Source organism: Trachypithecus francoisi, unplaced genomic scaffold (assembly GCF_009764315.1).
Source record: "Trachypithecus francoisi isolate TF-2019V2 unplaced genomic scaffold, Tfra_2.0 Lachesis_group14, whole genome shotgun sequence".
In the NCBI taxonomy this organism is placed as follows: domain Eukaryota; kingdom Metazoa; phylum Chordata; class Mammalia; order Primates; family Cercopithecidae; genus Trachypithecus; species Trachypithecus francoisi.
In genome coordinates, this window is record NW_022681459.1 from 42039009 (window position 1) to 42055118 (window position 16110).

The 16110-nt window shown below is 55.5% G+C and overlaps 1 protein-coding gene across 1 annotated transcript; it reads left to right on the plus strand.

The window, feature by feature from the left end:
• The first annotated feature begins 12116 nt into the window (after positions 1 to 12116).
• On the plus strand, positions 12117 to 15490 carry GSC2 (goosecoid homeobox 2). The gene is made up of 3 exons (XM_033232989.1): positions 12117 to 12453; positions 12565 to 12818; positions 13372 to 15490. The coding sequence occupies exons 1-3, from the start codon at positions 12195 to 12197 to the stop codon at positions 13474 to 13476; spliced, it is 618 nt and encodes a 205-aa protein (XP_033088880.1). The 5' UTR covers positions 12117 to 12194; the 3' UTR covers positions 13477 to 15490.
• The last annotated feature ends 620 nt before the right edge of the window (positions 15491 to 16110 follow it).

Below are 16110 nucleotides of genomic sequence, written 5' to 3' on the forward strand. Positions count from 1 at the left end.
TTCTATTTCTATTTTACATTTAAAAACATAAGTAAAAATAATAGAAGGGCAAAAGGCTGAGGTCACCTGCCCACTGAACTGTCTCAGTGCTTCACCCAGTGTCCAGCCAGTTCTCAGGCCCAGACCTCCTCTGCTGAAGTGTCCTTCCCAGGAGAAAGGAGCCAGTAACACCATGAAGGGTATTTCTATTGGTGATCCCCCTCATCCTTCCTTGAAGGGACCTGTGTCCACTTACTCAGGTAGCTGTGTGCTGGGGAAAGGGAGAACTCAGATCTTGTTAGTGCTGTTGGATACTGGCTCCAAGTCAGCACTGATTCCTGAGACCCAAAGTGCCCTCAAGGCCTCCCTGCTAGAGCAGGAGCACAGAGAGTCAGGCAGTAAGCAAAGTCCTGGCCCAATTCCATCCCACAGTGGCCCCAGCAATGCATGAGCTACCCACGGGTTATTTCTGCAGTTTCTGAATGCATAATTGGAATAGACATATTTAGTATTTGGCAGAACTTTCATAGTGATTTCTAACCTTTAGAGTGCCAACTGAAAAATCACACAATTTATAAATTTAGAAGGGAGACTTTATTTCTTTTCTTTTCTCTAGAGACAGTCTCACTCTGTCACCCAGGCTGGAGTGTAGTGGCACAATCATAGCTCACTGCAGGCTCAAATTCCTGGGCTCAAGAGATCCTCCCATTGCAGCTTCCCAAGTAGCTGAGGCCACAGGTGCACGCCACCATACCTGCTAATTTTTTTATTTTTTGTAGAGATGGGGTCTCACTATGTTGCCCAGACTGATCTCCAACTCCTGGCCTGATCCTCCCACCTCAGCCTCCCAAAGTGCTGGGATTATGGGGTTACAGGCATGAGCCGCTGCGCTCTGCCACCTTTCTTTCTTTCTTTTTTTTTTTTTTGAGACGGAGTCCCGCTCTGTCGCCCAGGCTGGAGTGTAGTGGCCAGATCTCAGCTCACTGCAAGCTCCGCCTCCCGGGTTTATGCCATTCTCCTGCCTCAGCCTCCCGAGCAGCTGGGACCACAGGCGCCTGCCACCTCGCCCCTCTAGTTTTTTTTTTTTTTTTTTCTTTTTAATAGATACGGGGTTTCACGGTGTTAGCCAGGATGGTCTCGATCTCCTGACCTCGCGATCCACCCGTCTCGGCCTCCCAAAGTGCTGGGATTACAGGCTGGAGCCACCGCGCCCGGCCAACTTTATTTCTTATAAAGGGTTACAGCCCCGCAAGGCGGCCAGGCTGGGAAATGTAGCCATTTGCAGACACCAAAAGACAGGCATGTTTAGGATGACAGCAGTGAACAGGAATTTATGCTGAATAGGATAGCCAAGTATGCATTCTTTTTTTTTTTTTTTTTTTTTTGAGATGGAGTCTCGCTCTGTCACCCAGGCTGGAGTGCAGTGGCGCCATCTCGGCACACTGCAAGCTCCGCCTCCTGGGTTCACGCCATTCTCCTGCCTCAACCTCCTGAGTAGCTGGGACTTCAGGTGCCTGCCACCACGCCTGGCTAATTTTTTTGTATTTTTAGTAGAGACGAGGTTTCACTGTGTTAGCCAGGATGGTCTCGATATCCTGACCTCGTGATCCACCTGCCTTGGTCTCCCAAAGTGCTGGGATTACAGGTGTGAACCACCGCGCCCGGCCAGCCAAGTATACGTATTTAACAGGATCTAGGAGGAGTTGTGAATATTCACGAAGGCGGAACATGTGCATATGTGGTAAGCAAATATGCATGTCACATGCAGCCATGTTTACTTTGGGGTGGAGACTTCACATTTAAATGCATCACAATTAGACCCTACATGTCAGAAGGTGAAGCAGGGACGACGTGAAGGCACGCAAGTGTGCAGCCTCTGTAACCAGCCAGAACCAGTCTAGGGTGGGTGGTCTTTTTATCAGAAGAAAGTTATTAAATCCAGTCTCTTGTCCTATCAAAGCCGTAGTTGGGCTTGTAGAACAGGAGGGTCAGTTAGTGTCCGGCGATGGTTGAGTTGTAATTGTTTTAATATTGTTTATCTCGAGGCGAGTGCTTGTTTCACTGTTACAGGAAAAAAAAAAAACAGACCACCCGTGACAGAATATAGTTTCTTCTTTAAGTGTGGGGATGCGTGACTTAACCCTTGCCTAGCACGGCCTTTGGTCCTGTTTATAATTTGGTATCTTTTTGCCACAGAGTCTCTTCTGTTGGTTTTATGATCTCTATTTTAACATTAATGTTGGTCAGTTGTTGTGTCTAAACCACAAAAGGGACAGGGTTCAGCAAGGCGTGTCTGACCTTCTGTGCTTTCACGGCTGTTAACTCAGTTTTTAAGGTTTCTCTGGGGTCCCTTTGGTCAAGGGGGATCTTTTCAGTTGGTGGGAGTGCTTATCTACTTTTAGCTCTCACAGGGAGTGAGACCTGTTTTGCAATAAAGGCTACATGAAAGTTCCTGAACTGCCCCCACCAAGATAAAAAAAACAGTGCTGCATCCCAGGAAGGATAGCAGAGCTTAGAGGTCTCAGTTGAAGATTGAAAGGATGGCCGGCGCGGCTGGTCATGCCTTGTAATCCCAGCACTTTGGGAGGCTGAGGCAGGGGGATCACTTGAGTCTGGTAGTTTGAGACCAGCCTAGGCAACATAGTGAGGCCCTGTCTCTACAAAAAAATACAAAATTTAGCCAGGCACGATGGCGCATGCCCGCGGTCCCAGCTACCCGGGTGGCTGAGGCAAGAGAATCACTGGGGCCCAGGGTGGTGAGGTTGCAGTGAGTGTTGATCACAGCACTGCACTCCAGCCTGAGTGACAGACCAAGACCCTGTCTCAAAAAATAAACAAAGAAAGATTGAAAGGAGGTTGCAATGTGGTCCTTAGCAAATCCCAGTTTAATACATTATCTGGCTCCTGCAAAAACCAGTGGATCATGTTGTTTAATCCCAAAACTAGGACATGCAGGGTGCGGTGGCTCACACCTGTAATCCGAGCACTTTGGGAGGCCGAGACGGGCGGATCACGAGGTCAGGAGTTCGAGACCAGTCTGACTAACATGGTGAAAGCCCGTCTCTTCTAAAAATACAAAAATTAGCTGGACTTGATGGCACGCACCTGTAATCCCAGTTACTCGGGGTGCTGAGGCGGGAGAACTGCTTGAACCCGGGAGGTGGAGGTTGCAAGGTTGCAGTGAAAGGCGATCATGCCACTACACTCCAGCCTGGGCGACAGAGTGAGATTCTGTCTCAAAAAAAAAAAAAAAAAAAAAAAAAAAAAAAAAAAAAGGACACTTCCACAACTTGATAAAGGGTGCCTATGAAAAATCCTCAGCTAACATCACACTCAGTGATGAAGACTGAATCATTTTCCTCTAAGATCAGGAACAACACAAGGAGGTCCACTCTCTCGCCACTTCAATTCAACATTGTATTGAAAGCTGGGCACAGTGGCTCATGCCTATAATCCTAGCACTTTGGGAGAACGAGGCAGGTGGATCACCTGAGATCAGGAGTTCAAGACCAGCTTGGCTAACATAGCGAAACCCCGTCTCTACTAAAAATATACAAAAATTAGCCAGGCATGCTGGTGCGTGCCTGTAATCCCAGCTACTCAGGAGGCTGAGACGGGAGAATCACTTGAACCTAGGAGGCAGAGGTTGCAGTGAGCCAAGATCGTGCCACTGCACTCCAGCTGGGCAACAGAGTGAGACTCTGTCTTAAAAGAAAAGAGGGCCGGGCGCGGTGGCTCAAGCCTGTAATCCCAGCACTTTGGGAGGCCGAGACGGGCGGATCACGAGGTCAGGAGATCGAGACCATCCTGGCTAACACGGTGAAACCCCATCTCTACTAAAAATACAAAAACTAGCCGGGCGAAGTGGCGGGCGCCTGTAGTCCCAGCTACTCGGGAGGCTGAGGCAGGAGAATGGCGTGAACCCGGGAGGCGGAGCTTGCAGTGAGCTGAGATCCGGCCACTGCACTCCAGTCCGGGCGACAGAGCGAGACTCCGCCTCAAAAAAAAAAAAAAGAAAAGAAAAGAAAAGAAAGCTCTACAATTAGGTAGGAAAATGAAATAAAATGCATCAGTATTGGCCGGGCGCGGTGGCTCATGCCTGTAATCCCAGCACTTTGGAAGGCTGAGGTGGGTGAATCACGAGGTCAGGAGATCGAGACCATCCTGGCTAACATGGTGAAACCCCATCTCTCCTAAAAATACAAAAAATTAGCCGGATGTGGAGGCAGGCGCCTGTAGTTCCAGATGTTGGGGAGGCTGAGGCAGAAGAATGGTGTGAACCCAGGAGGCGGAGCTTGCAGTGAGCCGAGATCGCACCACTGCACTCTAGCCTGGGTGACAGAGCCAGACTCCGTCTCAAAAAAAAAGTAAAGGTTGGGTGCAGTTGCTCAGTCCTATAATCCCAGCACTGTGGGAGGCCGAGGTGGGCGGATCACCTGAGGTTGGACCAGCCTGGCCAACATGGCAAAACTCGTCTCTACTAAAAATACAAAAATTAGCCAGGTCAGGTGGCTGACCCTGTGACCTGACAGAGCCATGGCCAGTGCTTGGCAGAGAAAGGTTTCATGCGGGGCCTTCAGCAGGCTGCAGTGGAAGGGTGGCAGTGCCCACTCCTAGGGTTCTGGAGCAAGGCCATGCCACACACCTTTCACAAAACAGCCGGGCGTGGTGACAGGTGCCTGTAGTCCCAGCTACTCGGGAGGCTGAGGCAGGAGAATCACTTGAACCTGGGAGGTGGACGTTGCAGTGAGCCGAGATCGCACCACTGCGCTCCAGCCTGGGAGACAGAGCGAGACTCCATCTCAAAAAAACGAAACAAAACAAAACAGCTCCTTCCACGTTTCTGGGCCCTGGCAGGAACTGGGCACCTGACAATGGGCTACTGAGTGACCAGAAGGCTCATTAGAGCTGGGTATTGTCAGAGCCACCCACTGGATCTTTTATTTATTTTATTTTATTATTTTATTTTGAGACAGAGTCTTGCTCTGTTGCCTAGGCTGGCATGCACTGGTGTGATCTTGGCTCACTGCAACTTAGCCTCCTGGGTTAAAACAATTCTCCAGCCTCAGCCTCCCGGGTAGCTGGGATGATAGGCGCCTACCACCACGCCCAGCTAATTTTTGTATTTTTAGTAGAGATAGGGTTTCACCATGTGGAACAGGCTGGTCTGGTACTTCTGACCTCAGGTATTCCACCCGCCTTGGTCTCCCAGAGTGCTGGGATTACAGGCATGAGCTGCAGTGCCCGGCTTTATTTATTTTATTTTTTGAGACAGGGTCTTGTTCTGTTGCTCAGGCTGAAGTGCAGTGGTGTGATCTCAGCTCAGTGCAGCCTCGAACTCCTGGGTTCAGGCGATCTTCTCACTTTAGACTTCTGAGTAGCTGGGACCCCAGGCGCATGCCACCATGCCCAGCTAATGTTTTTTATTTATTGTAGAGACAAGGTTTTGCTATGTTGCTCAGGCTGGTCTCCAACTCCTGTGCTCAAGCAACCCTCCTGCCTCGGCCCCCCAAAGTGCTGGGATTATAGGTGTGAGCCACTGCGCTTGGCCGAGCCACCAGGTCTTAAGGTACCATCACACAACAGAAGTGGCATTACCAGGATCAGCTCTCAGCAAGTCCAGGGGACACACGTAAGCTGTGAAAGCAGGTGACTGCCATCCCATGTGGCCTCACTTATGACGTCTGCCCTACAGCTCACTCAGACTGCCCTGAACGGCAGTGGAGTATGAGGGCAAAGACCCCCAAACGACAGAGTTTCTGGGAGCACTGTGCCATCCACTATATGCAAAGACAGATGCTGCGAGACCCACTAGCAGTAGCAAATAGTTGAGCTGGTTGGTTCAGGGACCTGGACAGAGCAAGATTAGAAGTTAAGAGATAAGGGCCTGGTGCAGTAGCTCACGCCTGTAATCCCAGCACTTTGGGAGGCTGAGATGGGCATATCATGTGAGGTCAGGAGTTCAAGACCAGGCTGGTCAACATGGTGAAACCCCGTCTCTATTAAAAATACAGGCCGGGCACGGTGGCTCAAGCCTGTAATCCAGCACTTTGGGAGGCCGAGACGGGCAGATCACGAGGTCAGGAGATCGAGACCATCCTGGCTAACATGGTGAAACCCCATCTCTACTAAAAAAATACAAAAAACTAGCCGGGCGTGGTAGCGGGCGCCTGTAGTCCCAGCTACTCGGGAGGCTGAGGCAGGAGAATGGCATAAACCCGGGAGGCAGAGCTTGCAGTGAGCTGAGATCCCGCCACTGCACTCCAGCCTGGGCAACAGAGTGAGACTCCATCTCAAAAAAAAAAAAAAAATACAAAAAAGTAGCCAGGTATGTTGGTGCATGCCTGGAATCCAGCTATTCAGGTGGCTGAGGCACAAGAATCGCTTGAACCTGGAAGGCAGAGGCAGGCTGCAGTGAGCCAAGATCACGCTGCTGCACTCCAGCCTGGGGGACAGAGTGAGACTCTGTCTTGGAGAAGGAGGAGGAGGAGGAGGAGGAAGAAGAATGTTAGGAGATGAGGACATCAAGAGAGGCACCTGAAGCTCCGGGGTGATGCGTGCTGCTTCCATGGGTGAATGCGCTGGTCTGAGCCCCAAGGGGGTGCTTTGCTCCCCAGGACTCCTGGTAATCCCCCTGGGGTAATTCTGTTCCCAACCTCACAACTTTAGGTTCTGGGTCCCTTGGGGTGGGAGGTGGGGAGTGCCATCACCAGGGTCATGGTAAGGGTTGTGTGAAACATAAATTATGACAGTTGCCCAGTCACTCTAGGCTCCTTGTGCCAGCAAGCAAAGGAGTCCCCAGGCTGGCCCAGGTACCCAACCCAGCTCATACTGGGGACCGGGAGGAATGTTCCGTCTTTTTTTTTTTTTTTTTTTGAGGCGGAGTCTCGCTCTGTCGCCCGGACTAGAGTGCAGTGGCCGGATCTCAGCTCACTGCAAGCTCCGCCTCCCGGGTTCACGCCATTCTCCTGCCTCAGCCTCCCGAGTAGCTGGGACTACAGGCGCCCGCCACTTCGCCCGGCTAGTTTTTGTATTTTTAGTAGAGATGGGGTTTCACCGTGTTAGCCAGGATGGTCTCGATCTCCTGACCTCGTGATCCGCCCGTCTCGGCCTCCCAAAGTGCTGGGATTACAGGCTTGAGCCACCGCGCCCGGCCCGGAATGTTCCGTCTTCCGGGCATCCCTTGGGTGTCCTGTGATGCTCCCATGCCCAGCCCTCCCTGTCAATGGGCCACTGGAGCATTGCAGCCTGCCACAGGCTGGCACCCAGGGGATCAGACCGCTCCAGGAGGAGGACCTGGATCAGCCTGCCAGGTGAGCCACCCAGACCTTCAGAAGTGCTTCCGGCTCCAGGAGAGGGAGCCCTGAAAAGGGGAGGAATGCGGAGGAGATGGCCCTCAGTTACAGCCTCAGGACCAACTCATGCAGCATGGGCGGCTGCTGGCCCCACCAACCTTCCTCCTGTACACCTGCACAGCAGCTGTGACCAATCAGACTTCCTGTTGCCTGCATCTGCATGGAATGGACTTAGCCCAAGAAGCCGGGGAGCGGAGCTCTGCAGGGCTATGGGAACCACCCTTGGCCTCTCCTGGAGCCCTCCACCTGTAGCTGACTCGAGAAGATCACTCACAGCAGGCCCCTTCTCTGGAGCACTGGCCAAGTGGGAGCTGCCTTGGAGTGGGGAGACTGTGCACCCCGACCCTCTGTGGGCTACAGTGGAGCTTCTGCAGTATCACCTGCCCTCCCCTAGCACCTCAGGAAGCCCTGGTGCCCAAATCCCTGTCTTGGGCTGCAATTCCAGGGAGTGATACTAAGAGAGGTGGGTGGGTATGGGATTAGGAAGTGGGTGGGTGGGAAGGTGGGCGGTTTCCCGGCTCCAGCTCCTCTCCAGCCCTCCACACAGAGGCAGAGTCTCTTTCTGCCCCTCCCTTGAACCTGGGGGCCCCTTTCTTGAATTTGTCAGGAACTCCACTCCCTTGCAGCCCCACAGCTGGACCCTCTGGTCTGTTGGAAATTGTCTGTGAAGCAACCCTTTATGTTCTGGTATTTTGTTTTGTTTTGTTTTAGTTAAAGACAAGGTCTTTCTGTATTGCTCAGGCTGGAGTGCAGTAGTACGATCATGGCTTACTGCAGCCTCAACCTCCAGGCTGAAGTAATTCCCTGCCTCAGCCTCCCGAGTAGCTGGCACCACAAGCCAGGGCCACCACCAAAACTAATTTTTACAATTTTTTTTTTGTAGTCAGTCGAGGTGGCTCACGCCTGTAATCTCAGCACTTTGGGAGGCTGAGGCAGGAAGATCACCTGAGGTCAGGAGTTCAAGACCAGCCTGGCCAACATGGAATCTCTACTAAAACTACAAAAAATTAGTTGGGCATGGTGGCACATGCCCGTAATCCTAGCTACTCGGGAGGCTGAGGCACAAAAATTGCTTGAACCCAGGAGGCGGAGGTTGCAAAAATTAGTTGGGCATGGTGGCACATGCCCGTAATCCTAGCTACTCGGGAGGCTGAGGCACAAAAATTGCTTGAACCCAGGAGGCGGAGGTTGCAGTGAGCAGAGATTACACCACTGCACTCTAGCCTGGACAACAGAGCAAGACTCCATCTCAAGGAAAAAACATTTTTTTAATAGAGATGAGGATCTTGGTATGTTGCCTAGGCTGGTCTTGAACTCCTGGCCTTAAGTGATTCTCCCGTCTCAGCTTCCCAACAGGAGTGAACCTCCATGCCCGGCCCTAACTCTTGCTTTTTGAATCATATCTTCTCTCTTTTTATTATTAGTAGCTAAAAGAAGCCAAGCAGCACCTTGAACCTTCTCTCTAGGCATCTCTTTAGCTGGATCATCTTATTCTTGGGTATACTGTCTAGCTTCTAGTTCCTATGTAGCCACAGGTGACAACGTTGCTAAACTTCCTGCCGCTGCATAACAGTGGTCTCCTTTCCTCTGTCTTCCAGTAACATTTTCTTCACTTTCCTGTAAGTCCCCACTGTCAGCCTCTGCAAGATCCTCCCAGATCCCAGACCCTGCCCCGTCCCAAAGCCAATGTCACATGATTTAGGTTTTGTATCAGCAGCACCCCACTTCCACTACCAGATCCCGTTCTGCTTATCTGTAGCTATGTAACAAACCACCTCAAACTTGGTGCAGTAAAAACGCACAGCATCCTCTATTTTATTATCTCTCATCGTCCTGGAGCTTGACTGGGCTCAGGGAGGGGATTCTCAGTTTTGGTATGTCCTGTGGTTGCAGTCCAATGGCGGCCGAGGCCAGAGCCACCTGGAAGGCTTCCTCACTCACTGGTAGGTGCCCCGTGCAGGAGGTGGGTGGGTCCTTCAGCTGGTGCTGCTGGCTGGAACACTCCTATCCTCTCCCGAGGCTGCCTGTGCCCCTCACAGCATAGTGGCTGGGTGCGAACAGCAAGCATCCCGAGATGTGAGAGAGAGAAGGAGCTGGGTCGCTGATCTGTGTGACTGTGTGTGTGACTTGGCCTCAGAAACCACACGATGTCAGTTCTGCTGCATTCTGTGGATTAGAAGCAAGTCATTGAGGCCAGCCCATGTTCAGGAAGAAACCCAACTAAACTCCCAAAGGGAGGGGTGTCAGAAAACCTGCCAGCATGTTTCAGAGGCACCACAGTGGCCAGGCACAGTGGCTCACACCTGTAACCCCAGAGCTTTGGGAGGCTGACGCAGGTGGATTGCTTGAGGTCAGGAGTTCTAGACTAGCCTGGGCAACATAAATCTATACTGTTTCTTAATTAGCCAGGTGTGGTGGCGTGTGTCTGTGTTCCCAGCTATTCAGCAGGCTGAGGTGGCAGAACCTCTTGAGCCCAGGTGTTCGAGGCTACAGTGAGCTATGGTCACCCACTGCACTCCAACCTGGGTGAAAGAGTGAGACCTAGTCTCAAAAGTGAAAAAAAAAAAAAAAAGGTGGGGGGGCGGTGGGCAGGCCAGGCAGGCACAGTGGCTCACACCTGTAATCCCAACACTTTGGGAGGCTGAGGCAGGCAGATTGCTTGAGCTCGGGAGTTTGAGACCAGCCTAGGCAACATGGCAAAAACCCCCAAAACCAGAAACATTAGCTGAGCATGGTGGTGCACCTGTAGTCCCAGCTACTTGGTAGGCTGAGGCAGGAGGATCACTTGAGCCCAGGGCACCAAGGCTCCAGTGAGCTGCGATTGCACCACTGCACTCCAGCCTGGGCGACAGAGCAAGACCCTGTCTCAAAAAATAATACAAAATAGAAAATATTTTCAAAAGGTGCCACAGTGGGCCATTTACCAAGGTGGACTGGTGATGAGGCAGGGCACACGCAGAAGCAGACAGGTGGAAGAGAATGAGCACTGGAGGTGGACAGGTGGGCAGTGGTCCATTTGTAAAAGTGGGGAACAAGAAAGGGATTTTGAGAAGACCTAGAGTTTCTTTCTGGCATGGTGACTGGGAGACCTTCATTGGTGGTGGAGATGGAGATGTGAAGCAGGCTCTGGAAACAAGAGCCTGGAGCAGAGAGAAAGGCCAGTCTGGAGGTGCGCTTGTGAGTCACTGTCACAAAGACGGTGTCTGGAGCTCCAAGGCTGGAATAGGTATCAAGGGTGAGAATGGTAAGGGATGAAGCAATGGCCAGGGTTAGGAGGAAGAGGGCTCAGCAAATGCTGGGGTGGCTCTCCTGACCAATGATCCTGCCTCCCCTATCATAGCAGAGCTCTGATTTTGGAGGATGGTCCAGAGGCAGTTCTGTGAGGGAGGTCTGCTGGGGTAGAAGGGATCAATGGCCATCCAAAGGGCCATGGGAGGAGACGAAAACTGTGGGGCTGTGGCAGCCATTCTACCACCAGGAGGTGGGTGTGGGGTTGGCAGAGCTGCTCAAGGAGGTGGCAGCTCTATCACTGAGCCTCCAGACTAACAACCCCTGGGAACCCTATGTGGGAGCTCTTGTGACAGAAATTAAATCAGCAGGTTCTGTCACAGCGATGTCCACAGCACTTTCACTGATAGCAGAGCCGGGATGGCAAAGAGTCTTGCAGAGGGGCTGGCGGCGGGAGGAGCGCAGGAATGCGCATTGCCCTGCGGAGGCGGCCAGCTTGTAACCGTCTCACGCCTAGTCACTACAGTTTACAGACTGGGAGAGTCAAGCCCAGAGACTGAAGGCACCTGTGGAAGTCACACGGCCAGAAAGTGACAACTCGGTATGAGCCAGGCCATCTGTTTCTCTGTGCTGAGTCCCATACTGTATTTTCGGAGGTCAAGAGGAGAGGGTCTTAAGCTGAAGTGACGGTCCCGCTGTCCGAAGCCGCTTCACTGAGGGTGACAATGCAGCCAAGTGCGGGTCACCTGCGCTGTGGCAGAAGGGACCGAGGACGGTGTGGCCAAAGTAGGACTGTCCTGGGCAGAGAGCGAGGAGGGGGAGCCCACAGCTCCTGGGGGCAGTGACAGTGCGAGGAAGGGCGGGGTGCAGTGTTGGATGTTTTTGCGGGGATTCTGGGTCCAGTGGGAAAGCTGGAGGACGGACGGCTCCGGAGCACCGACGAGGGGCCTTGGAAGGAGCAGGGAGGTCTCCTTGACGCAGGTGAGGAGACGCAGAACTGGGGGCACCCGGCAGCCCAGGCTTCCTGCCCCGCTCCCACGCCCTCCAGGGCCATGAGACCCTGGCTCCGAGGCAGCGGGCGGGTTCGGAACCCAGCGCGGCGGGACCGTGGGGTTGCCGGTGGTGTTGGGCCCCATGGAGTTTCGGGTGGGCGGCCGGGCTGGGCTTCTGCAGGCGTGCTGAGGCGCCACGGTAGGGCCCCAAAGGGGACGAGGAACTAGGCCCGGCGGAACGAGGCGGAGGGGACCACCAAAGGCTGGGCCAGGAGGCACCGCTGCGCTCTGGGGGCTACCAGGGTCCGGGCGCCCTCCGGGCGGCTGCCAGGCCCAGCAGTCGGCGGGGAGGCGGTCATCCGACCCTTCCCCGCAGGTCGCCCTGACCGCGCGAGCGGTGGGCCCGGGTGGGACAGGAGGACGCGGGCGGTGGGGGGAGTGCACAGGGCGCCCTTCCCGCAGCGCCGCCGGCCCCCGCGCTCCGAGGCAGAGCCGCCGCAGTCGAGGATTAGCGTGCTCGCGGCCGGCGCTGCGGGATTAACCCGCGTGGACTGGACGCCCGGCCCGGAGATTACTGCGCGCTCCCCCCGCCCCCCGACGTATATATTTCAACTGCGGCGGCGGCCGGGCCGGGCAGGGCATGGCGGCAGCGGCGGGGGGCGCGGCGAGCCGCCGGGGCCCCGGGCGGCCCTGTCCCTTCTCCATCGAGCACATCCTCTCCAGCCTGCCTGAGCGGAGCCTCCCGGCCCGGGCCGCCTGCCCACCGCAGCCCGCCGGTGGCCAGAGCCCCACCGAGTCAGAGGAGCCCGGGGCGCCGGAGGCTGCGCCCTGCGCCTGCTGTTGCTGCTGCAGCCCCCGCGCGGCGTCCTGCGGGCCCCCGGCGGCGGCAGCCGGGCTGGGTGAGTAGGCACGGGGCGGGGCGCGGGGCCCGGCTGGGGAGCCCGGGGCGCAGCGCTGTGGGTGCCGAGCTTGGCCCCAGTCCGGCGCCTCACCGCGCCCTCGCTCCACAGGCGCTCGTCTGGCGTGGCCGCTGAGGCTGGGAACCACGGTGCCCTTGTCCCTGGGTGCGCCAGCTGGAGGGTCCGGGGCGCTCCCGGGCCCGGTCGGCCCGGGTTCGCAGCGGCGCACGCGGCGCCACCGCACCATCTTCAGCGAGGAGCAGCTGCAGGCGCTCGAGGCGCTCTTCGTGCAGAACCAGTATCCTGACGTGAGCACGCGCGAGCGCCTGGCCGGCCGCATCTGCCTTCGCGAGGAGCGCGTGGAGGTGGGTGCCCCGCCCAGCCTCTCCCCAGAGCGCGCGGGCCGCGGCTACACTGCATTGGGTCTCAGCGGGCGGGCGCCCTTTGCAAAAGCGGCCTCGGCCCAAGCCCCGCCCTGGCGCGCCGGAGGGAGGAGGTCCCTGGACGGTGCTGGGCGTCCAGGGGGACGAGGAGCGGGTGAGGGTGGGCAGGTGTCGCGGGAAAGGGACGGGAGGGCTACTTTTGTTTTACACTTTACCCTGATGATGAAAGAGGCGCGCGTTCACGTCCGGAATTTGGGAAATTCAGAAGCGCCCTGAACCCAAGAAGGGGCGTCCTGTTCGCCGCCAGTTGGAGGCTGGGGCGGGTACGAAGGGGGTTCCCATCTCGCGTTCAGACCCACCGAGTCTGTCCGCAGCGAATAAGAGCAGGTGGCGCGCAGCGGCTGCCGCTTGCCGGCTCTGCAGCGCCGTCCGCCCACGCCCCGTCGCGAAGCTCCCTTGCCGGTCCCTGTGGGAGCCTTGGGAGCCGGTGGGACGCGGGACCTGGGCTGGGGCTCAACATGCTCCCCATTCCCAGGTCTGGTTCAAGAACCGCCGGGCCAAATGGCGACACCAGAAGCGCGCGTCGGCTTCCGCGAGGCTCCTGCCCGGCGTCAAGAAGTCCTCCAAGGGGAGCTGCTGACGACTCTAGGAGCTGCCCCTGGGCTCGGCCACCCTTTTTGGGATCTTTGGAGTTGGCGCTGAGAGAAGACAGATCTACCCGAAAAGGAACTGGGAGTGTACACCCGTCTGCTCTGCTCGTCTCCACAGCCCTTGCCTCCTGCAGATCGTAACCTAAAGACAGCTGTACCCTAAACACTCCTCGCTGGGAAGGAAGGACCCCAGCCCAGGGCCCCCGGTGCATGGTGTTCCACGGTAGTGGGAGTGGGGAGTCCCTCGGGGGTGGGCTGGGGCATAGAGCAGCTTCCTCACCCCCTCATCACCCCAAGAGACACTAACTCCACCCCAGGAGGGGAACCACTCCGTATCAACACTGGACCCAGAATCTTCCGCAGTGGAGCCTCTCTCCGCACCCTGGGACATGCTGGCCTCTTCTCAATGTGGACTTTGACCCAACTTGACCTGGCCCGCCCTCCCCCAGCGGGAAGCAGGGTGGGATTCGTGTCTGTGCAGTCCTGGGGTTGCAGGCTTCCCAGGCCCTGGGCTGACTCTTGGTATCTGGACCTGTAGAATAAGAAGGTCGCAGGAGCGATTCCAGGAGCCCCTCCCCAGTCCCTTCACCTTTGAGCCTCGCGCTGATACTGAGAAACAAGCAACTTCAGATACCACAGAAGCCGCCCAGAGTCTCAAGTCCACCTTGGCCCCACTTTCACAACCAACAAGGAGCTGTCCCTTCTCCTTCCTTCGGAGCGAGGGGTGTTTAGGGTATAGCTGTCTTTGAGAGGAGCACAGCTTAGCAAGGCTTCAGTCTCTGCACCAGGGTGCTCCCCAGCAGAGGAGACTGCTCCGTGGATGGTGGTCTTGGGCCCCTGGGGTCCAGCCCTGGCCTCTGGGCTACTGTGAACCTGCCCATGGGTGGGGGTCCCCTGCTTCCTCCTGGGGTTTTCATGCTGTGGGGTTGGCCTCCCTCACAGCAATCTCTGCCATCCTAGGGTAGGGCAAGAGGAGGTTGGATTGGGGAGACCCCACCCCTGCTGCCTAGGAAGATGCCTGCCCTCCCCTTCTTTATCCTGGCCCATGGCAAAAGGCACCATGGAAAGAAGCCTTTGATTCTCCAAGTAGGCCCTACAGTGGGTCCAAAGCATCTCACATCCCCTTCAGCTGGCTTGAGCACCTTGTTCTGTCTCCTTACAGGCCCTGCAGGGAATGGGGCAGTTCTACCTGCAGGAGACGAAATCCATCTCTAAAAGCAGGACTGCAGAAGCCAGGGCTGCAGCTCCTCGGACACCCCAAGGCTGGCCAGCTTGGATAACACCAAGCAAGCATGGTGTCAGAACTGCCCTGACACTGCTGGGTGTCCCTAGCATCCCCGCCTCCACCCCTAGCATGCACACTGCTGGTTGTCACAAAACCCTTCTCCCTGAACCCTGGTCTTGCCCTTGGAGACTGAACAGACTACCTGTGGACATGTCCGTGTCCCGGTCAGCTCCCTTGCAGGTGGGGACACTCCCATCTGACGGGCTCCAAGCCCCTCGCACTCCTTGGTTGAATGGCCACCTGTCATTGTATTGGGAGCCCTGATCAGAGCTTGTGGAGCGCCACCTTCCTGGGCTCAGTGGCTGTGTTGCTCTCCTGAATTTGCTCCTTGAGCTCTAGCTGCTCCTTGACAGGCTGACCCTCCACAGCAGGCTGTTAACATAGGCATCCTTCAGGCTCACACCCAGGCGCTCACTTCTCATCTTCACCCTCTCCCTGATTTATCTTTTACCCTTGGACTCCAATTCCCATCTTTCTGCCACATTTACATCTCAAGCTCAGGCCCTTCTCCTGAGCCAGATATTTATCTCCAGCTGTCTGCTTGAAGCCCACAGACTCCTTAAGGTCACCTTGTCCACAGTGAGCTCTTCTGTGCAAACCAGGCACATGAGCCAGAGAGCCAGCAGTCACTGGACCCCTCCCTCTCCTGGTCATCCACTATACCCAGGCTGACAGGAAGTCAATTTTACTGTTTATCAATAAATCCCAGAATCTCTTCAGCTCTAACTGCACCAGTCTGATGTAAGCCACCGTCACCTCTCACCTTGACCACTGCAACTGTCTCCAGTCTTGTCCACCTGCACCCACACTGGCTCTGCTTTTTTGTCAGTTGGTTGGTTGGTTTGAGACAAGGTCTTGCTCCGTCACCCAAGCTGGAGTGCAGTGGTGCGATCACGGCTCACTACAGCCTCCAGCTCCTGGGCTCAAGTGATCCTCCCGCATCAGCCTTTTGAGTAGCTAGGACCACAGGTAGGCACCACCACACCTGGCTAACTCGAAAAATATTTTGTAGAGATGAGGTGTTGCCATGTTGGCCAGGCGGGTCTCAAACTTCTGGCCTCAAACGATCCACCAGCCTAGGCCTCCCAAAGTTTTGGGATTATAGGCATGAGCCACTGTGTCTGGCCTGTCCCTTCAATTCAGAATAAAGACAAACCATCTCACCATACCCCACAAGGCCTCGTGCAGCCTAGCCCTGCCTCTCTGGCATCATCTCACACCTCACTGCACTCTGCATTTCCAAAGGACTTCTTGAGAATTTGCCTTGCTCCCTCCCACCACTAGGCCTTTGCACATGCTCTTTCCACCTGACCACTGCCTGTTTGTTCATCTTTTGAAT